The sequence below is a fragment of the Chanodichthys erythropterus genome, chromosome 1 (assembly GCF_024489055.1).
Source record: "Chanodichthys erythropterus isolate Z2021 chromosome 1, ASM2448905v1, whole genome shotgun sequence".
NCBI lineage: Eukaryota > Metazoa > Chordata > Actinopteri > Cypriniformes > Xenocyprididae > Chanodichthys > Chanodichthys erythropterus.
The window spans coordinates 11748613-11771521 of NC_090221.1; the positions used below are offsets into that span (position 1 = coordinate 11748613).

Consider the following 22909-nt stretch of genomic DNA (forward strand, 5'->3'; position numbering starts at 1 on the left):
ATTAATATCATATTATGACTCTATTCTTTTGTATGGTGGACGTTTTAGATGGGTTTATCTCAATTAAAGCAGTAAAATGACCGTGATCTCAACTGGTGGAAAATGACGCATAGCCCAGCCAGCCACTGCTGAGACGCGAGTATAACGCGCTCTCTAATCACTCTCGCTGCATGAAAATACATAATTGTATTATTATTAATATAATCTTATGACTCTATTCTTTTGTATGGTGGACGTTTTAGATGGGTTTATCTCAATTAAAGCAGTAAAATGACCGTGATCTCAACTGGTGGAAAATGACGCATAGCCCAGCCAGCCACTGCTGAGACGCAGTATAACGCGCTCTCTAATCACTCTCGCTGCATGAAAATACATAATTTTATTATTATTAATATCATATTATGACTATATTGTTTTGTGTGATTGACGTTTTAGATGGGTTTTTCTCAATTAAAGCAGTAAAATGACCGTGATCTCAACTGGTGGAAAATGACGCTCAGCCCAGCCAGCCACTGCTGAGACGCGAGTATAACGCGCTCTCTAATCACTCTCGCTGCATGAAAATACAATACAAATGACCGTGATCTCAACTGGTTGCTATATGCTTCGCTGGACGCTCAACCATCCAGCCACTGTTGCCTGTCATTCCAAAGAAATCATTCTAATTTGTATGCATACTGCTAATAGTTGTGACGATTTTATGTTTTGTAATAACACGAGTTATGCAATAATATATAGCATAAAAATGGCAATTAAAACGTGAATTATTCTAATAATACGACCTTTCTCAACATTAATCCTAAATCTGGATACAATAATTTTAGCGGCTGTGGGGAAGTTTAGGTCTCATTTCTTGATTTCATTTTAAAAAGGTGTGTTTGATGTAAATATTTAGATACATTGACTTTGTTCATTTCTTTTAAGGTCACGGGCAGCATAAGCAACATGACCACCTGTAAATCTGCTCACCTTCTGAGAAAACTTGTTTCACAAATATGTTTCACATATTTACAATATTTGGAGGGGATTTGCATGTTTAAAAAGTTGTTGTTGAGTGTTAGCTTGTAAGTAAGTGTAAGATAAAAATTTTGTGGAATGCAGCAACTTTGATTTACCTAATTATTCATGCCTCTTTTTTTAATGTTAAAAATAATAAAATACATGTTTACATTTTTTAATGCTAATGTAAACAACAGGCGTTTGGGTAAAATTTTTTTGTCTATATCTAATTATTTATATATATATATATATATATATATATATATATATATATATATATATGGGAGGATGTACAGTTTGTACAGTATAAATAAAAATCACGAGTCCCAGTGCATGTGTGTATGAAATACGATACTCAAAAAAGTATGTGCATGTTTTTGTTGTTGAGCATCATATTTATACATCAGGCTTTTATAGCTCAATTTTTTGAAAATCAATCATAATATAATGTTCCCCGAAAGCATGCTGTGTTATATTTGACACTTACATTAACACGAAAAAAGTAGTTTATTAGTAATAGTAATTTTAAGCATTAAAAATTGTGTATAAATATGAATAATCAAGTTGCTTCAGTACAGTACATTTTTGCCTTACACATACTTCATGTGTAGGCTATGTACTGTCAATCAGAGGACAGAAAGCATTAAGTAGATTGTATATATATTTGAGGTAAACCCATCTGAAACGCCAACCATACAACAGAATATAGTCATAAAATTAGCTGTATTAATAATAATAAAATTATGTATTTTCATGCAGCGAGAGTGATTAGAGAGCGCGTTATACTCGCGTCTCAGCAGTGGCTGGCTGGGCTGAGCGTCATTTTCCACCAGTTGAGATCACGGTCATTTTACTGCTTTAATTGAGATAAACCCATCTAAAACGTCCACCATACAAAAGAATAGAGTCATAATATGATATTAATAATGATAAAATTATGTATTTTCATGCAGCGAGAGTGATTAGAGAGCGCGTTATACTCAGCGTCTCAGCAGTGGCTGGCTGGGCTGAGCGTCATTTTCCACCAGTTGAGATCACGGTCATTTTACTGCTTTAATTGAGAAAAACCCATCTAAAACGTCAATCATACAAAACAATATAGTCATAATATGATATTAATAATAATAAAATTATGTATTTTCATGCAGCGAAAGTGATTAGAGAGCGCGTTATACTCGCGTCTCAGCAGTGGCTGGCTGGGCTATGCGTCATTTTCCACCAGTTGAGATCACGGTCATTTTACTGCTTTAATTGAGATAAACCCATCTAAAACGTCCACCATACAAACGAATAGAGTCATAATATGATATTAATAATGATAAAATTATGTATTTTCATGCAGCGAGAGTGATTAGAGAGCGCGTTATACTCGCGTCTCAGCAGTGGCTGGCTGGGCTATGCGTCATTTTCCACCAGTTGAGATCACGGTCATTTTACTGCTTTAATTGAGATAAACCCATCTAAAACGTCCACCATACAAAAGAATAGAGTCATAAGATTATATTAATAATAATACAATTATGTATTTTCATGCAGCGAGAGTGATTAGAGAGCGCGTTATACTCGCGTCTCAGCAGTGGCTGGCTGGGCTTAGCGTCATTTTCCACCAGTTGAGATCACGGTCATTTTACTGCTTTAATTGAGAAAAACCCATCTAAAACGTCAATCATACAAAACAATATAGTCATAATATGATATTAATAATAATAAAATTATGTATTTTCATGCAGCGAGAGTGATTAGAGAGCGCGTTATACTCACTGGCGTCTCAGCAGTGGCTGGCTGGGCTATGCGTCATTTTCCACCAGTTGAGATCACGGTCATTTTACTGCTTTAATTGAGATAAACCCATCTAAAACGTCCACCATACAAAAGAATAGAGTCATAAGATTATATTAATAATAATACAATTATGTATTTTCATGCAGCGAGAGTGATTAGAGAGCGCGTTATACTCGCGTCTCAGCAGTGGCTGGCTGGGCTATGCGTCATTTTCCACCAGTTGAGATCACGGTCATTTTACTGCTTTAATTGAGATAAACCCATCTAAAACGTCCACCATACAAAAGAATAGAGTCATAAGATTATATTAATAATAATACAATTATGTATTTTCATGCAGCGAGAGTGATTAGAGAGCGCGTTATACTCGCGTCTCAGCAGTGGCTGGCTGGGCTGAGCGTCATTTTCCACCAGTTGAGATCACGGTCATTTTACTGCTTTAATTGAGAAAAACCCATCTAAAACGTCAATCATACAAAACAATATAGTCATAATATGATATTAATAATAATAAAATTATGTATTTTCATGCAGCGAAAGTGATTAGAGAGCGCGTTATACTCGCGTCTCAGCAGTGGCTGGCTGGGCTATGCGTCATTTTCCACCAGTTGAGATCACGGTCATTTTACTGCTTTAATTGAGATAAACCCATCTAAAACGTCCACCATACAAACGAATAGAGTCATAATATGATATTAATAATGATAAAATTATGTATTTTCATGCAGCGAGAGTGATTAGAGAGCGCGTTATACTCGCGTCTCAGCAGTGGCTGGCTGGGCTATGCGTCATTTTCCACCAGTTGAGATCACGGTCATTTTACTGCTTTAATTGAGATAAACCCATCTAAAACGTCCACCATACAAAAGAATAGAGTCATAAGATTATATTAATAATAATACAATTATGTATTTTCATGCAGCGAGAGTGATTAGAGAGCGCGTTATACTCGCGTCTCAGCAGTGGCTGGCTGGGCTGAGCGTCATTTTCCACCAGTTGAGATCATGGTCATTTTACTGCTTTAATTGAGATAAACCCATCTAAAACGTCAATCATACAAAACAATATAGTCATAATATGATATTAATAATAATAAAATTATGTATTTTCATGCAGCGAAAGTGATTAGAGAGCGCGTTATACTCGCGTCTCAGCAGTGGCTGGCTGGGCTGAGCGTCATTTTCCACCAGTTGAGATCACGGTCATTTTACTGCTTTAATTGAGAAAAACCCATCTAAAACGTCAATCATACAAAACAATATAGTCATAATATGATATTAATAATAATAAAATTATGTATTTTCATGCAGCGAAAGTGATTAGAGAGCGCGTTATACTCGCGTCTCAGCAGTGGCTGGCTGGGCTATGCGTCATTTTCCACCAGTTGAGATCACGGTCATTTTACTGCTTTAATTGAGATAAACCCATCTAAAACGTCCACCATACAAACGAATAGAGTCATAATATGATATTAATAATAATAAAATTATGTATTTCCATGCAGCGAGAGTGATTAGAGAGCGCGTTATACTCGCGTCTCAGCAGTGGCTGGCTGGGCTATGCGTCATTTTCCACCAGTTGAGATCACGGTCATTTTACTGCTTTAATTGAGATAAACCCATCTAAAACGTGTATTATACAAAAGAATAGAGTCATAAGATTATATTAATAATAATACAATTATGTATTTCCATGCAACGATAGAAATAAGGAACGCGTTACACTCTGTCAGCCACCGCTGACAGACCTGCCAGAATCAAGACTGGCAGCTGCCACCAGTGCCACTGGCAGGTCACGTGACCTGCCAGAATCAGACTGGCAGCTGCCACCAGGTCATGTGACCTGTCAGTGGCTGCTGCCGCCAGCCAGTTGAAGATTGAACCCCCACTCAAAGCACGTCTGAATGTTCGGGTGCTCAGTCACTCAAACATTCACTGAAGCACGTACTAAATGCTTGTGTAATTCCTATTTGTCTAATATATGATATATTTTTCCCTCTTAAGAATTGCATGAGATTGCATATGATTGCAGAAGCGAGAACATCAGCGCTTTGTTCTCAGGGCAGATTAATATTTTGGTAGCCCGCTACATCATTCTTTACCCAGCATGTCAATAATCGTCTCTCACATCACCAAGTGCAAACATTCATCTTCACCAAACAAGTTGAGATTCAGGGTTTTAAATCTCCCATCACAGAAAAAGTTGTAAGGAAAGAATTCGGACTCATCTGATAGTGTTATACAAAATCTATCATTCTTTCGCTTTCGTCAGACGAATAAAAGCTTCCACCCACTCTCACTCGGGGATGTGAAAGCTGGCTCTCACCACCTGAATACGTAACGTGCACAAATCAGCCTGCCAAGACCAGTCATCCAAAGTCTCATTTATGGCCAAAGGAATTTGTTTATGCCTTTGTATAAACAGTTCAAATCTATTAATAACCTTCAATGTTATAGCAGGGCCACAGTTTATTTATGCATATTTGATTGCATGCTAATTATAATTTTCATCCATATTTCCATTCTTTTGAGACTTGGTCTCCTTTCTATTTATTTATTTATTTATTTATTCATAAATATATTTTTAAACCACAATAGACTTTAAATGCTTTGTGCCTGCCCACCCATATTTCTGTCTATTGGGTACTTTTCTTCCTGAAAGATATTGATTTTTGGCTCTCTGTGTGAGGGTGAACGTGTGCAGGTCAGGACATCTACTGCCCACTTCATAGGACACTGATATAAATCAAGGAAGTTGGGGGTCACAACTCATTCACCCTCTCCATATCCTTTTATTGCGTCCCTCATATGGAATCGGATATAGAGGTCAAGGGCCCTCTGTGCCACTTGCCATCCGTCTCAGGCCATTGGATCTTTCATCCTGGATTAAAAAACCATGGCAATTTCAAGACTGTACATTGAATCGACTTCAGAACAGTCCCTTAAATCACATTAAATGTTGAAGGCACCAGCATTACATTATTTTCACGTAATTCACAATGTAATTGGAGTTTGCTGCAGCAAGGCGACTCTCAGAAAAGGCTCTTTTCATCCATCATTGCGAATCCATAAATGTCCATTATCTTGAGATGACACTGTTGGATAACAAACTAATGGTGGTGGTGTGATATTCCTGTTTCTAGCCGCAGCCTATTCTTGATCCTTGCCAATGTGTGGCAAGGATCAAGAATATCACAGTGCCATCTGGATGTTGTTTGATTGCAATGTGGCTTTCAGTGTCGCTTGATTGGATATGGTTACGGTCCTTGTACAAGTAAAGTTCACTTAAAGTTTAATTTCACCTAGAGCTGTTTCATTTACCCAGACTAATTATTTCTTCACTTATCCTTCAGACTATTAAAAGTAGTTGATGCTTTGAAGCAAATAAGGTTAAAGCCGTGTAAAATGGGTATTAGAATAGATGCCTTTGGTTTCTTTCCAAATTGTGTCAGTCTAATTCAGTGAAGATGGTCTTGCAACTTTGTTTAAAGAGTTCAAATAAATTCTTTCATCTGTTAAACAATCAGGCAGCTGTACAGTTGTCTGGAAATTGGGAACAGAGTCTGCCAAATCTTTGGCACTAATGATGGGCTCAGGTCCAACTTGGCAGTGCAAACAGCAGAAAATCATACTTTTTGATGCTTTGTTGAGCAACATTCAGATTGACATGCTTTTGTTTTGCTTGGTGGCACGCTCCAATCTGAAGCTCCAATCTCTTCAGAATCCTGCCACCATAATATAACAGATGGTTCTGAACAAATGCAGCAAAATATCAACAATCTGAAGTATAACAATACCAATAAAATCCATATTCATTTGCATCTGCATTTATAGTCTTAGCAGAAACTTAACAGAAACTGAATCTTTTTTTTTTTTTTTTTCCGGCAAATAACATAATACAAGTTTGATGAGAGTGATGATGATAAATGGCAAAAGTGAACTAGCCATTTATTATGCAGAGACAAATACAAGATTTTTTAAACGTGTTTGAATCAAGTCTCATCAAAGCTGCAATTTTTGGATCAAAAATACAGTAACAATTTAATATTGTGAAATATTATTTCAATTTAAAACAATGTCTTTGCTGTCACTTTTTAGTTTAATGCTTGATTGCTAAATAAAAAGTATTAATTTCTATAAATAAATAAATAAATAACCCCAAACTTTTAAATGGTATCATACTCATTTGTACTATAGGTTGATTTCACCCAAAACGTATAAATCTTGTGTGGCTCTGTGGCTTTTTCTGAGCATCCCAGCCAGCTTAACACAGCATTTTAGTTTGTCTTGCAGTTCTATTTGAAGAGGCAAATATTGGGTAAAGTGCATTTTATATTGGTGTAAACATTTCTTTTTTTCTCAAATTTTTCAAAGTTATTTATTTAATTTATTTTTTGGGCCCATATGAGGTATTTTAAGGCAACATAAACAGCTTTTGCTTTGGGAGGCCTATGATGTCTTAAAATACTGTCTAGATAAACAGCAGATGTTGGAACAGAGCTTGTGTGTTAAACTCCAGCTTTGCACGGTCTTTACATGAGTGATGAGTGATGAATGTGAACAGTAGTGGTGAATGGGCTTTCAGTTCTACACAAATACTAACAAGTAGTTATCGGCGCCATTGAATAGCAGCACGCTTTTGTCAGGTCATGTACCAAACTGTGCTGAATCAGGATTTTTGGTACTGCAGATCTTTGTATTAATTGTAAATACCATACAACCGAACTACTAGTTGGACTGTTTACTTTCTGCATCACTTTAGAATCACATTGAAGGACAGTTTGTGGAGTTGTGGGATGTTTCTTTTCTTTAAAGCTAGAGAGATATACTCAGTGGTTGCCGTTTGGGACTTCATTAAATTTGCTTTATGGTGGATTTGTTTTCCTCTCTCTGCTGTGTGGCATACACAGTTCACCATGGCTGAGTGTTACTTACAAATATAGCAGCAAACTACATTAATCTGAGTTTTTCTGTTTCATCGGTTATGCAAATGCACAATAAACAAACAAAGCTCTAAAAAAACTGACAGAAAAGCTGGACTTTCTGTACAGGAACATTACTGTACTTTCAAATAATGTCAGATTGTCTAACATTTCAAGGTTCTTAAAGCTTTAAAAGTAATTGTATCCTATTCAAAATGAATCAGGTAAAAATAGATCTTGAACAGGTTGCTGTAAGGTGAAATAACTGTAATTATTTGGCATAGTATATCATGCACTTAAAAGGAAAGCTTTTATTCTTGTTTTTTTTTTTTTTGTGCATTCCTTTCACCACACGTGGCAAAGGGTTGAGGGGGAATAAACTTTTGAGCATGAAATATAAAATCTATTTTTAGACAAATACAAAAATCACCATAAAAATCCATCAGATTTTATCTTGGAGCACCTGGAAAATTATTTTACTACATCAGTGTGCTTTTATACATCTGTTACAAACCCTTTTTTTAAAACATCCAGGGGAAACAAGGGTGCAACATTAAAACACTGAACGCATACTGGAAAACAATCACACACCATTTGTCAGCAACGTGTTTGTTTATTATAGCGAAACCAGGACAAATTAACCCAGAATATAATTATTTACGTAAATTTACAAATTATATACATTCGTTAACCAAGCAAAAATAATTCACAAAAGAACGGGGAAAAGAGAAAAGAACGAGACCGTGCCAAATCAAAGAAAGAAACAAAATATAACCAACCTTACTAAACAAAAAACAAAACTTCTAATCTAACTCTACCATCAATATTCACAAAAAAAAAAAAAAAAAAAACATTAAACAAAAAGAAAAATCTTCAGCATCAAGGACGCCCTAAATACACTACCCTTACTATAACCAAAAAAACAAAAGTGGCACGCGTCACTAAACTAGTGTTCTATAATTGATAACTCAGTGTGGTACATGTATATCACGTGTTATCTTACCTGTTCTTTATCTCTTCAACCGTTTTGTAATATCGTTTTATCAACCAGATAACAGAAATGGCGAGAAACACCAGAGAGAAAAGATCGAATGGGCTGTTAAACACTGACTTAGCAAAGAACACAGACTTAAGCAATACATATTAACACAAGGATGGTACAGGGCAAAATGAGTCAACCACCAAACAACAATAGAATGTGTGGCGTGCCAGAGAGCTCCCGCTTCCTGCACAGGTGCGCTCTTTAATAATCAACTACGGCGCCCTCATTGGTGAAGCCCTGCGTTGTCGCCACGCGTCACGGTGATTGGCAAAGGATTTAACCACTTAGGTACCCACATCAACCTGCTGAAACGAAAGTAAAGACAAAGAAAAAAATGAGGGAAGAAAACAAACAAAATACCATTCCCAAAACAAATAATAACATGGGACGTAACAACATCATATAGTGCTGTTCTGATTTTTAAATCATATGTGTGGGTTCTCATTAGTCGGTCGAATGCACAGGTGATGTTCTTATTTAGAAACTAGCATGCTGTTAGATATATAATTTAAAACTGCCTGATAAACAGATGCTGTACAAATGTTTTGAGACATTAGAGAACATACATTTTAGACAGTGTGCATCCATAACATCCCCACACATTATGAGTATTTTGTCAGCATTTGCCCAATTATGTTGTTCAACAGCCCAACAAGCCATTCACTGAGATCATTTGGAGAAAACAATGGTGCAATGGTGATCAATAAAAATAAGAAAAAATGCTTACAAAAATCCCCAAAATGGAAGAAAAATCTTTCATATATTTTCAGGGCAATGAAGACAGTGATATGCATCTGTGAAGCCATCATGGCAGAACCATCATTTTCAATAAAAGCCTTGCTTTGCTGGAAAAGAGTCCATTTTCTACCCTTCAGTGCGTCTGTAGACGTACTGTAGGTGCTGCTGTATGTTGGCCAGGTGCTCGCTGACAGCCCTGTGAATAATGTAGCAGGAAGATAGAGAGCTCTGGGAAAGAAAGTCAAGTCCCAGGACCCACCATTAAATATCACAATCCACTATTCCCGGGGACGCGAATGACATTTTATCTCAGCTGGTAATAGAGATCCAACCTTTAAGTGCTGAGTGGAACAAACCATTATTCACTATCTTCTGCTCTCTCAATGTCCTCTCCTTACACTCTCTACCTCTGCTGCACAATGTTATTATGACAGTGTGAGAATATTCTCATTTCATGGCCCCTGCTGAAATTAAAATGTTCTGGAATTCAATTGCACCAATAAATTAGGTAAAATATGATCTGGCTTTTGACTAGTCCCAACAATACAAGCTGTATGTTTGTACTGTTTTTCTAGTAATCATTTACAAATGAAAAACACTGGTTTGTATGTGAAAATATTTCTGCATGGTTTGATATCAGTATCTCTAAGGTGCAAGTTGCAGTGTAATATTTGAATGCCTTAATCCACGAGGCTGTGTGCCACAGAAAAAAAAAAAACAAAACATTAGATCCCCAGAGTCCTTGGCAAAGCCCGCTGTCTGAGAGAAAGTTATTATCTCAGCAAGCTGGTGTAATGATTAGCCTCAATCAGGATATTGAACATAGGTCGATCTGGAAAATGGCAAGGGCTTAGAAGTCAACATGTAACGGATTCACGTCTCTGCATACTGAGATCGACCACTCTGCGCAAAAGACGAAAGGAATATTTAAAAAGTGCAACAATAGCCATCACCTGCATTAGCTAATTTAGTGATAAACTCTTAGTCTTAGTTAGTGTGAAACTTCTCCATGAACAAAGAACCTTGTGATTTGGTTCAGATGAGTCTGGTTCTGGCTGAATGTTTAATACAGGGGTAGGCAAGTTCGGTCCTAGAGAGCCGCTGTCCTGCAGAGTTTAGTTCCAACCAGCTGCCTATAGCCTTAGTAATCCTGAAGAGCTTGATTAGCTTGTTCAGGTGTGTTTAATTTAGGCTGGAGCTAAACTCAGCAGGACAGCGGCTCTCTAGGACCGAACTTGCCTACCCATGGTTTAATAAAAGAAATGGATTGTGCTTACAATGCTTTCAATGTAATTTTACAGCATGAATTCATGTTGAATTGTAGCTTCAGATTGTACCTTATTTTCAAGGAGAGATATTTGTTGTGGCCAGGCTTTATTTCCTGGCAATGACCTGTTTATTAGAGAATGTAACATTCAATTTGAACGATAGAATTACTCCCTGTGACTTGGTTTTGCTTGTATTCCCCTGCCAGCTTGAATTGGTTTTCCTGTGTGAGCAACCAGAAAATAAATCACAAGATGTGTAATAAATTGCAGTCGCATTCTCATCTATATTTGAAAAGATCCATTTTGCCACCAATGAAAGTCAGTCCCATAGCTACACTGTATCTGAGTCTAACAGGTGCTGAATAATGAGTCGGCCAGACCTAAACTCCCCACTGCTGTGACGTTCATTTTTGGACTATGTTGTGAAACGTGTTGCTCTACAGGTGGAATTTATTCACAATCACTCTGACTTCTTAAACATGTCTTTTTTGTCATGTTTAGATGCAGGTGGTGCTCGGACCAAAATGGCAGCCCCACTTCCTTTCCGTTACGAATGTCCAGTTGCAGTTGTTTCAGTGGGCGTGAAAACCAGGTGCAATGTAAAAGGCCCCCTGGGTTGATTTTGACATGTCGCTCTACAGGGGGTTTCGTCTCTGCCGCTCCCAACCTTGTCAACTACTTATTTCAATCTGGATTATTCTTGCACAAAACCCCTGCTGCGCTCCGCAATGTAGATCAGATCACAAGAAGGCAGACTCTGTCCCTGAAACACTGAAAGTGGCGCACAGGTGCACAAGGCACTTGAAAAAGAGCCTAAATCGACACTTGTGTTCTTCCCCTGCATTTAATATAGATGCACGTTATATTCTGGTTCCGAGCTATATGTCGTGCTTTCTGAAGTTAATGGATGCATAACGCGCCTGTGCGTCTGACTGAGGCTCTATTCCTCCCTGCCAAACCTAAATTCAAACCCCTCATCCTGACATCCATCCTGAAGTTGTTGCATCTCAAAGAGCATAGCTCATCTTGAGCTCCCTTCATTATATGTGCATCTCTCAAAACAACTGCCTCCTTTAATGGCGGGAAGGCATCTTGCAGATATGATTATGTCTGCCCTCAGAAAAGAAGCAAGGACAAACACATCTAAAATATGAACGCTGAATAAGGGAATATGAGGATAAAGAGACACCTTCAAGGGGATGTTCACACAGGACACATTATTGTACATTTTTTCTATGTAAACATGCACTAGATGGACCCTTGTGAGGCACCTTTTCAGCATGTTTTCTATTTTTTAATTATTTATATTTTTTCAATATTTTGTCATTTATTTTTAAAATTTTACTTGAACTAAAGTGGCATCCAAGTTTAGTTGATGAGAAAGTGTAATTTATTCCCGATGTACACTAATATTGAAAATATTTAAGATTTTTTTCAAGGAATAATACTAAGCAAAGATGCATTAAATTGATCAAATGTGAAAATAAAGACGGTTATAATAATACAATTTTTTTGAACTTTCTATTCATTAAAGAATCCTAAAAAATGTTTCATGTAAAAAAATATTATGCAGCACAACAGTTTGCAGCATTAATAATAATAATAATAATAAGAAGAAGAAATGTTTCTTGTATAGCAAATAAGCAAATTAGAATGATTTCTGAAGGATCATGTGACACTGAAGTAATTATGCTGAAAATTCAGCTTTGCATCAAGGGAGTAAATTATATTTATAAAAACTATTAAAATAGAAAACTTATTGTATGTACTAGATTTTGTATGAAAAATGCAATTGCCTTGGTGAGCATAAAATACTTATTTCAAAAACATTTTAAAATCTTACAGACTCCAAATATTTGTAGTATACCTTGAGTTATTTAATAAAAAAAAAAGTCAGGCAGGATTATATAGTGTATAATATGATATGTGAAATACTAAAGCGGTCAGTCCCCAATTGACTATAATTGGATTATATGAAAATCTTACTCTTTCTAGATATTTCTTCTTTTAAAAACTTTGTTAGTGCATTGTCAAGTCAAGCCAAGTCAATTTAATATATACATCACATTTCACAATGGGAATTGTTTTAACATACAGTTTTGTCTGTAATTTTTTTCATTGAAATGAACACTGGTCTTGCACTATAAGCTTCAAGCTTTTTTGCATGAACACACCCAGTGTGGACAGCCTCTGGTTGTATTCATTTATTTCAATATTTTATTGCAGATAGATCAATGTACACAAGCAAACGATCCACACTGACTCTGAGCTACACTAGAAGTATATCCAGAAAGCCCTATAAAGTTGTTTGTTTACCTAAACAACACGAGGTAGATGTAGAATACCCAATGTCTGTCTTTCACAGTCTGTCCTTCTCCACACAAATCCCATTGCTTAAATCAACAGTGGTCATAATAAGGTGTGTGTTGATACGTGTGTGGTTGGCTGTCACAGTGGGCTTTCAGAAAAAGCCTGACCCGGCTGAGAGAGGATCAGTGGAGGCAAAGACATCATGCTGTCGGACCGCGCCTCTGATCCGATGCTTATCCGCCTGACAGTCCGACCCCAATCCATCTCCAGTACCGCAGCTCCAATTACACTCTGTATATGCACCGCTCTTGCATTGTTTGATTGGTGCAGTAACTTTTGGAGCATCTTAAAGCTATATAAAATGAGCATTGTTTGTAATGGTGTGCTTTGAGAGTTTTTTAGTGCTCTTCAGTGGAGTGATTAATGCCATATAGACTGTCTCCTGGGGTTTGCGTGCTATGAAACATATGTCCGCTTTGTTTATTGTATTCCCAATTCATCTCTGGATTGTTACGATAGGAGAGTTCTTAGTAAGGCATTTATCATATTCAAATGGCAACTATGCCCTAGATACTTGGCACTCGAGAGTGATAATGTCAGATTTTCTCTCCAGTGCTCAGTTCTTAATGTCAAAAAAAGCACCCATTTCAGTCTTGTGTTTGTCTCAAGTGAGCTTTGTTGCTAGATGAAAATTAGGGACAAACAACCTGATCTGATATTTGTATTACAAAGCATTTTTGTTATCATAAAATATAATATTTGCCAGAGAATGGTTATTTTTCATCAAAAGGTCACATTTTGACACATTTTAAAAAAGGTGGAATAATGTTCAGAACATTAGTCCAGCGCATGAAATGAAGGCTACATGCATGACTACAGTGGTCTTACAAAACCATTATAAAGTAAATATTTTGTTTGAACAGTAGTTCTTGGTTGTTGTAACAGATCAGCAGTTTTCTCTGGTATAGATTAGCCAAGGGTGCACACACGCACACACACACATACACACACACACGCACACACAAATAGGATTTTCAATGCACATTTGCCATTTAAAGGTGAAATCCAGCAGAGAACGAACACACTGTTCAGCTTATTTTGGGAAATTATCACTGGTAGGGGAAATTGCTCATACTTTCAAAAGCATGCTACATTATTTAAATATCGTTAATGCTAGGATGTTTTATAAGATTTTATTTCATGGCACTGGAAAGAAAAATGTACTCCATATTACCCACTACTTAATGTCAAATAAATGTCCCTGCATCTAATACATGCTTTTATAGATCACAGTGCCATACTAAATAACCAACACTGCACAGTAAATCAGTGGTTATAACTCCAGTGGATTTCAATTAGGCGTCACTGTGTTTGCATTAGCTGAGAGCCAAATTGAATGTGACACTTTCACATTAGGCACGAATATCTAAGGATAGACAGTGGGAGTGAATGTGTATTGCAGAATTCCTGCTGTTAGAAATTCATTATGTTTGCAGCCTGACACATTGAGGTTGTCTATATGTGTGTTTAACAATCGTGATGAAATGCGATGAAATTATGAATTTCTATTCTGCATAAACAGATTAAGATCATATGAACATTATCAGTATGTGTCTTTATTTGGGCCTATGACATAAATCTTTATACAGTATGACTGTACCGATATGTGGTTATAGTTGTTTTTGCTAGACATTTTACACTAATGTTTTACATATTACATAACCATGAAGTCATGTCTGATTTTTTTAAACAAAAAATGAAATTCTTTAATTCATGGTACACTACCATTCAGATTGGGATCTTAAGATTTTTTAATTTTTTTTAATGTTTTTGAAGACTTATGCTCAATGAACTTTTATTTGATCATAAGTAACAGTAAAAATGGTAACACTTTACAATAAGGTTCATTAGTTAGCATGAACTAATAATGATCAATACATATACAGTATTTATTAATCTTTGTTTAAAAAAGTATTTTCATTCTTTACTAATACATTATTATGTAGCGTATGCACAAGTATCAGGATAATCAATAAACTTTGGAGTTTTCAGAACGCTTTTAACCTGATGAACTTTGTTTCTTAATCACTAAATCGGCTCCGAACTGTCTACTAAAGATGAGCCCACTTGACACCTTTGTGGCCCTCCGAGTTAACACAGCAGGCCCAATTTCCTTGCTCTTAGGACATCAAAGGGGCCCCTCATGTGGACTACGGGCCAGATCCACATTCCAGCACCCAAACACACTGGCACACACAAAAACACACACACACAGACACACATACAGAAACACACAAACATACACTTTTAACTGCATATATATATATATATATATATATATATATAGCACCACTATGCTGAAATATATATTTCATATATTTTAGGGCGTATGCATGTTTCCTAGTGTTTAAATGAGTGTATTTGTGCTAGTGTGCATTTTAATGATATAATTTTGTCTGTAAACCATAACTTCTCTCCTATGCCTTTCTGACCTATCGAGTTTGATCTCGTTTCAAAGCTCCGGACTCGAGCTATTCATTGAGACATGTCACCAAACGGACAAATGTATTTTTCTATGTGTTTAATGATACTGTGAAGAACACACTCCGTTTGGAGATCTGATCTGGTAGTCATAAATCATTGGATTAAGTCGTGAGGCCAAACAATGGGAAAGCTTTCCCGCCAACTTTGCACCCATGTTATTGGCTACCCCACCTCAAGGAGGTGTGTCGGCTTATCAGTCATAAAAGCAAAGACGCACAATTTCTTGTGTGTTCTCTCCCGATTGTCTCACGAGCATCTCGTACACGTTTTTCCCGGACCCCTCCGGTGACCACGCGCTGTCATCGCGCTCAGCTTCGGGATCGCCATCTTCCAGCGAAACTCACTCTCGTCCTCAGTTCAAACCTTCCCGCTGAACGGAGGAAGCCAACGAACTGCACCAGCGCCAACCTGAAATTCGACACACGCAATCAATGCAAGTATACTGCCGTTTCTCAATCTTAGATGATGAAACTGATTTCCGTGCTGGCTTAGGACTGGTTGTGAGTTTGCTACTTGCCTTCTCTCTTTCCTTCTCTACTTCTATTCTTGTACATAGGTGTGTATTTTCTTGTATATATATTTAGATGTATAACCTCTGTATTCGTAGTTTGCATATATTAAAACGTTATTCATGCTCGATTGTTCTGTTTGTTCTTTCAGCTGAAAACCCAAGTCACTTTAACGTTTTTCGATCGTTTTATGCTTTGATGTTATAACAGCAGGTTGTTTTCATGGCCAGATAACTTTGTTTATAATATTCTGTGAGGGACTTAGTTTGCTGGACAAACGAACAGTTTCTCTGAATAATTATTAAACCAGAACTAATCATATATGTAATTGATTATAATTCGTTGTAATTGATTCACGATATATGTTTAATTCCCGTTGGGTCGATATATGAATCATAATTTATTCATAACCTTATGAATTATTATATTCATATTTCATCCATAAATTGATTAATAACCGCTACATTTCGTTACAATTAAAATCAAAATTTTTGTTAACATTAGTTAATGCAGTATAAACTAACATGAACAAACTATGAACAGCTGAATTTTTATTAACGAACATTAACATTAACGTTTATGCGTGGTTACTGAAAAAAACAAAAGTCACTGAAATAAGGCCAAAAATATATATTAAATCTGTGTTTACAAGACTTCTGGGTATTGGGGGTTGTAGGCTAGAGTTTTTGCTTAAAAATTATGTAAAAAATTATAATGCCTACTTGTTCATATAAAACAATATATTGATTTAGTTTTTGTGAGACACTTTTTGTCAAGAAACACAGTATGCGTGGAGGCGTGAATCATCATGAATAATGGGTGATTTACACCTGAGAAGACAAAAGAATCGCATAAAGAACCTCTAATTGTGCTGCATATTAATGAGGCCTTTCAGTCAGGTAGGGTGTGAAAAAAACCTCTAATCATGTCTCAGCTCAATTTAAAATAATGGTATTCTATTATATTCTTTAAAATATAATGTATTTCTGTGATGCAAACAGTCTGAATATAGGTTTTTAGTTTAAAAGCATTCACATATAGAAATATTGATCGATTCTCATATGTTTATGTCAATTTTCTATACAGAGGAGGTATATTTATTCTATATTCATTGTTATCACTATGAGCGCTGGTGTTTTCAATTCATACTTGCAGCCGGAGGGCGCTCTGTACACCTTTAGTCCACAAATGATTCTAAAGAAGAAGAGGACATTTCCGGAATGGTGTTTTCAATTCATACTTGCATCCGGAGGGCGCTCTCTGTGCACATTTAGTCCACAAATTATTCTAAAGAAGAAGAAGAACCAGGAACTAACTGCATGTCTTCCAGAGCTCGCTAACGTCTCGGTTACAAAGGTAACCCTCGTTCCCTGAAGGAGGGAACGGAGACGTACGTCGGACAGACCGACGAATAGGAATCTTGCTAGAGAGGCCAATCTACTTCGAGTGTAACTAAACGAGCCAATGCACATTGGCATGCAATCATATGCATCAGCTGCTCGCCTCGCAGCGCGGGTATATAATGAGCAGCAGGTGCGTTGCATCTTCAGGTTTTCACTGAGGAGCCGAACCGGATAGGCGGCAGCATCAGCGGGGTACAGCGACTGTGGCGACGGGACGTACGTCTCCGTTCCCTCCTTCAGGGAACGAGGGTTACCTTTGTAACCGAGACGTTCCCATTCAGTCGGTCACGTTCGACGTACGTCGGACAGACCGACGAATAGGAATCCCTACCAAAGCGCCACAGGAGCTGCCCCCTTCCAGCGCTCTGTTGTAAGCCACCTGAACCCCCTTGCCTGAGGATGGTGGGACAGGGCTAACACAGAGAGAGTCGATCACTGCTGTTCCCCAAAACCCATTCAGTGAGACTACTGGATAACGCTGGGAAAGCGTACCCTTCGCTGGGAAAGGAACGCTGCGGAAGCCACATCCTTCCCCGAAGGAGTTATGTGGAGAAGTACATATGGACTAACCCTGTAGGGCTGTGCTACATATGGAAGAGCTGGGGTGACTCCAACCCGATGAAGGGTAGGTTCTCCCAGAGGGAAGGACACGGGCTTCGTTTAGGAGCAACCGTGGAACCAACCATATGGGATCCCCGTAGGGTCACACATATGGAACCCAGCCTAAACCCGGTTCTCAAGGATACAACGGAGTATAGGCCTGGCGCCAGACGCTCCGCCACGTCGGCTGCCGAAGGGATATCGGAGGACTCGACAGGGTCTGCCTTGTAGGGACTCTCTGGACAAAAGAAGCGCATGTAGCGCAGCAAGCCGACACTAAGCCGGGGCCTCTCCGTGCCTCTGACCTGTGGCGAGAACATGGGAGGAGACCGGCTCGACACGAAGGCTATAGTATCTAGCGAACGTGTTAGGTGTCGCCCAGCCCACAGCTCTACAAATGTCTGTCAGCGAGGCGCCACGAGCCAGCGCCCAGGAGGATGCGACACCTCTCGTGGAGTGAGCATGCAACCTGAGCGGGCAGGGCACGCCCTGAGCTTGGTAAGCCAGGGCGATGGCATCCACTATGCAGTGGGCCATCCTCTGCTTGGAGACAGCCTTTCCCTTCTGCTGGCCTCCATAACAGACAAGAGCTGGTCTGAGGTCCTGAGGCTTTAGGTTCTGTCTATGTACAGTCGCAAAGCGCGGACTGGACAGAGTAAAGCCAGGGCTGGGTCTGCCTCCTCCGAGGGCAGCGCTTGCAGGTTCACCACCTGGTCCCTGAAGGGAGTGGTAGGAACCTTGGGCACATAGCCAGGCCGGGGTCTTAGTACCACGTGGCTATCACCCGGCCCGAACTCCAGGCACGATTCGTCGACCGAAAATGACTGCAGGTCCCCTACCCTCTTGATGGAGGCCAATGCCACCAGCAGCAAAGTCTTCATAGACAGAATCTTTAAGTCTGCTGACAGCAAAGGCTCAAAGGGAGCAATCTGAAGTGCTCTCAGCACCAGAGTGAGGTCCCAAGAGGGTATGGAGAGGGGACGAGAAGGATTTAACCGTCTCGCCCCCCTAAGGAACCTGATGACCAGGTCGTGCTGACCAACAGATTTGCCATCTAAGTGGTCGTGGTAAGTGGATATAGCAGCAGTATGGACTTTGAGGGTGGAGGGGGGACAGCCTACGCTCCAACCCTACTGCAAGAAGGAAAGCACGACTCTGGTCGAGCATCTTCGGGGGTCTTCCCGGCGAGAAGAGCACCACTCGATGAACAGGTTCCACTTTGAGGCGTGAGCACGTCTCGTAGACAGTGCACGTGCCGAAGTGATGGTGTTAAGTACCTCAGTGGGTAAGTCACCTAGAACCTCCGCATCCCGTCCAAGGGACCAGACATGGAGTTTCCAGAGGTCTGGACGCGGGTGCCAAAGAGTGCCCCGTCTCTGAGAAAGAAGGTCTTTCCTCAGAGGGATGGGCCAGGGAGGGGCTGTCGCGAGGAGTGAGAGTTCTGGGAACCAGGTCCGGTTGGGCCAGTAAGGCGCAACTAACAAGACCTGCTCCTCGTCCTCCCTGACTTTGCACAGGGTCTGTGCAAGTAGGCTCACTGGGGGAAACGCATATTTGCGCAGGCCCCGGGGCCAGCTGTGAGCCAGTGCATCTGTCCCGAGTGTCCCCTCGGTCAGAGAGTAAAACAACTGGCAGTGGGAGGTTTCTGGTGAGGCAAACAGGTCTACCTGAGCCTCTCCGAATTCTCTCCAGATCAGCTGAACCACCTGGGGGTGGAGTCGCCACTCTCCTGGCAGCGCAGCTCGTGATAGCTCGTCGGCCACACGGTTGAGCACACCGGAGACATGAATGGCGCGAAGCGACCTCAGATGCTTCCGACTCCACAGGAGGAGATGGCGGGCGAGTTGTGACATGCGACGGGAGCGTAGACCACCTTGACGGTTGATGTACGCAACGGTCGCAGTGTTGTCCATACGGACCAGTACATGCTTGCCCTGAAGCAGGCCTTTGAGGCGGCTCAGAGCAAGGCGTACTGCCAGCAACTCGAGGCAATTGATGTGCCAATGCAGATGGGGTCCCGTCCAAACCCCTGAGACTGTATGCCCGTATTAGGTGGAACCCCAGCCGGTGGCAGAAGCATCTGTGAACACCACAGCATGCCGGGACACCTGTTCTAGGGGCACTCCTGCCCGAAGAAACAAGGGGTCCGACCACGGACTGAAGGTTCGGCGGCACTCCTGAGTGATTGGCACCCGGAATGTGCCGCGCTGCCACGCCCATCTCGGGACTCGGCCGTGAAGCCAGTGCTGAAGCGGTCTCATATGAAGCAGACCGAGCGGTGTTACAGCCGCAGCAGCCGCCATATGCCCCAGGAGCCTCTGAAAGAACTTCAGTGGGACCGCTGTCCTGCCATTGAATGTATTCAGGCAGTTCAAAACCGACCGAGCACGTTCCTCTGTGAGGCGTGCTATCTGCTCGACCGAATCCAACTCCATACCGAGAAAAGAGATCCTCTGCACCGGGGCGAGTTTGCTCTTTTCCCAGTTGACCTGAAGCCCCAACTGGCTGAGGTGTCTGAGCACCAAATCCCTGTGTTTGCACAACTGATCCCGGGACTGTGCTAGAATGAGCCAGTCGTCGAGATAGTTGAGAATGCGAACACCCTGTTCTCTCATGGGAACAAGGGCTCCCTCCACGACTTTCGTGAAGACGCGGAGAGACAGGGCCAGCCCGAAGGGTAGGACTCTGTACTGATATGCTCGACCTTCGAACGCGAATCTCAGGAATGGCCTGTGTCGCGGAAGAATTGAAACATGGAAGTACGCGTCCTTCAGGTCAATCGCTGCAAACCAATCTCGGGGACGGATGCACTCGAAAATGCGTTTCTGCGTGAGCATTTTGAATGGTAGCTTGTGGAGGCTCCAATTCAAAACTCGCAGGTCCAAGATCGGTCGTAACCCGCTGCTTTTCTTGGGTACAATGAAGTAGGGGCTGTAGAACCCCGACCCTAAATCGGCTGGAGGGACCGGCTCTATCGCGTCCTTCGCCAGTAGGACTGCGATCTCCGCACGCAGGACAGGGGCATCGGCATCTTTCACTGTAGTGAAGAGGACGTCCCTGAACTTGGGGGGGGGAGCCGGGCGAACTGAATCGCAAAGCCGACCCTGATGGTCCGAAGGAGCCAGCGAGACGGACTGGGGAGCGCTAACCCGGCTCGCAGAGACCGAACAATCAGGACCAAAGGGACCACCGGTGTACCCGCAGCAGGGCAGCGAGGTGGAACACAGGGACGCGGCTCGGGGGGCTCTCTTTGTGAGGCGGCCCGAAGCGGCGTCACAGTGTGCTAGGCAACACTTACCTGGCTCCACGGATGGACAGAGGGAGCAGTCGAGGCTTTGGCTGCCCGCTGCTCGCTGCTGTCCGCTGGCGACAGAAGAGGGGGATGAGAGTGGTGAGGTTTTTCTCCTCCCACTGCTCTCCAAACCCTCTTCAGACCTGGAAATGGAGGAACTGCTCTTTAAAATTTGGGTACCGCTGCCTCTTGGGTCAGTGGCGGAACAGAAACAAACCCAATAAAGGATTTACCACCTGGCCCTCCTCCAGGGGTGGAAGAGCAGCCCCACCCATCTCTGGGTCGCCCGTCTCAGGGGTGATTCTCACCAACCAGTTAAACAGCTGCAGAGACTGGAGGCGTCATCTCCCCGCAATGGATACAGCAGAGCCTGCTGGGCCGGAGTTTCTTGCAGGGGACGACACCCTTGGCGACGAGCAGACTGAGGGGCGGCCCAAGAGGAACTCAATGGTTTGTCATGGGAAGCTCCCCTATCCGCTACTAACTGAGGAGAACCGCTGGGCTCAGTCCTCGACAGTGTCACCGAAAGGCCACCTCGTAAGATGGGAGCATTGAGAAAGCATTTAGCTTGACAACCTCTCACACCTCACAAGGTAAGCCAGGGGGCACTTCTGGACCACGGAGGTGGACATCGTCTGGCTGAGGGCCTGCGCCGTGACTTTGATCACGGTTAGTCAACAAGCGCAGCTCAACCCCAGCACAGAACTACCCTCATGCAAAAAGAGTGCCTTGGCCTCACATGCAGGGTGGGTGTGGTCTGTGTACAGCCACCCCATCCAAGAGGGTAGTGAGAGAGGAAAAACTTATGCAGATTGGCACCTTTGGCATTCCATATTTATGGCACCAATATACCCCCATACTGCCAAGTTTTCCATGCACATCTGGAAGACCCAGGAAAGCATGGCTGTAAACTCTGAATCTGAGTCAGCATAAGCACACACCATTACAGTGGGCAGCGTCACCCTCATTTCCAGAGCATAACAGCACTCTCTCCGATGCTGCAATCGACGTCTGTCCCTCAGCTGGAACTCTGAATGAAATGCTAGGTTCCCCTATGAAAAGGACCAGCAATCCAATCCAGAAACTGCACAGCTTGCAATGCGCTAGAGAGGGAGGGGCCCTAGGGGGTTGGTTCCCCGAAGGAACCCCTCAACCTCATGTCACCCAAGCCATATCAGCAAAGTAGACCTCTTCTGGTGCACCAGAGAGGGCGCTACAATGGACATTACGCAAGGGAACCGCGCATCTAGAGCGCAGAGCGAGCGCTGGGTTGCCGTGACAACCCGCGCTGCAGCCCGGCAGCTCGACGGCACACGACACGCAGAGGAGCAAGAGGTTTGCTCTCGCTGATCTCCGCGGTCTCCCAGAGTGTCGGGCAGAGCCGAGGCTGTGCTTTTACAAACAAGCGGCAGCTGGCCAACAACAGAGGGGACTCAAGCTTCCCGGAGAAAGAAGAGTCACGACCGGCGTGTCGACGTGATCATGTTCTCATATGAAAACA

General features: G+C 41.4%; 1 protein-coding gene across 7 annotated transcripts in view; it reads left to right on the forward strand.

Annotated features, from left to right (window-relative positions):
• The window catches only part of si:dkey-237h12.3 (teneurin-3), a 128146-nt gene that overhangs the window by 20292 nt on the left and 84945 nt on the right, over positions 1-22909 (forward strand). For 2 of the 7 annotated variants that reach the window (XM_067380751.1, XM_067380743.1), the window contains exon 3: positions 8877-8902. The exons of the other annotated variants lie outside the window; for them this stretch is intronic. In XM_067380751.1, the coding sequence (XP_067236852.1) occupies positions 8877-8902 (26 nt within the window). The remainder of the gene's footprint in view (positions 1-8876; positions 8903-22909) is intronic. 7 annotated transcript variants of the gene reach the window in all.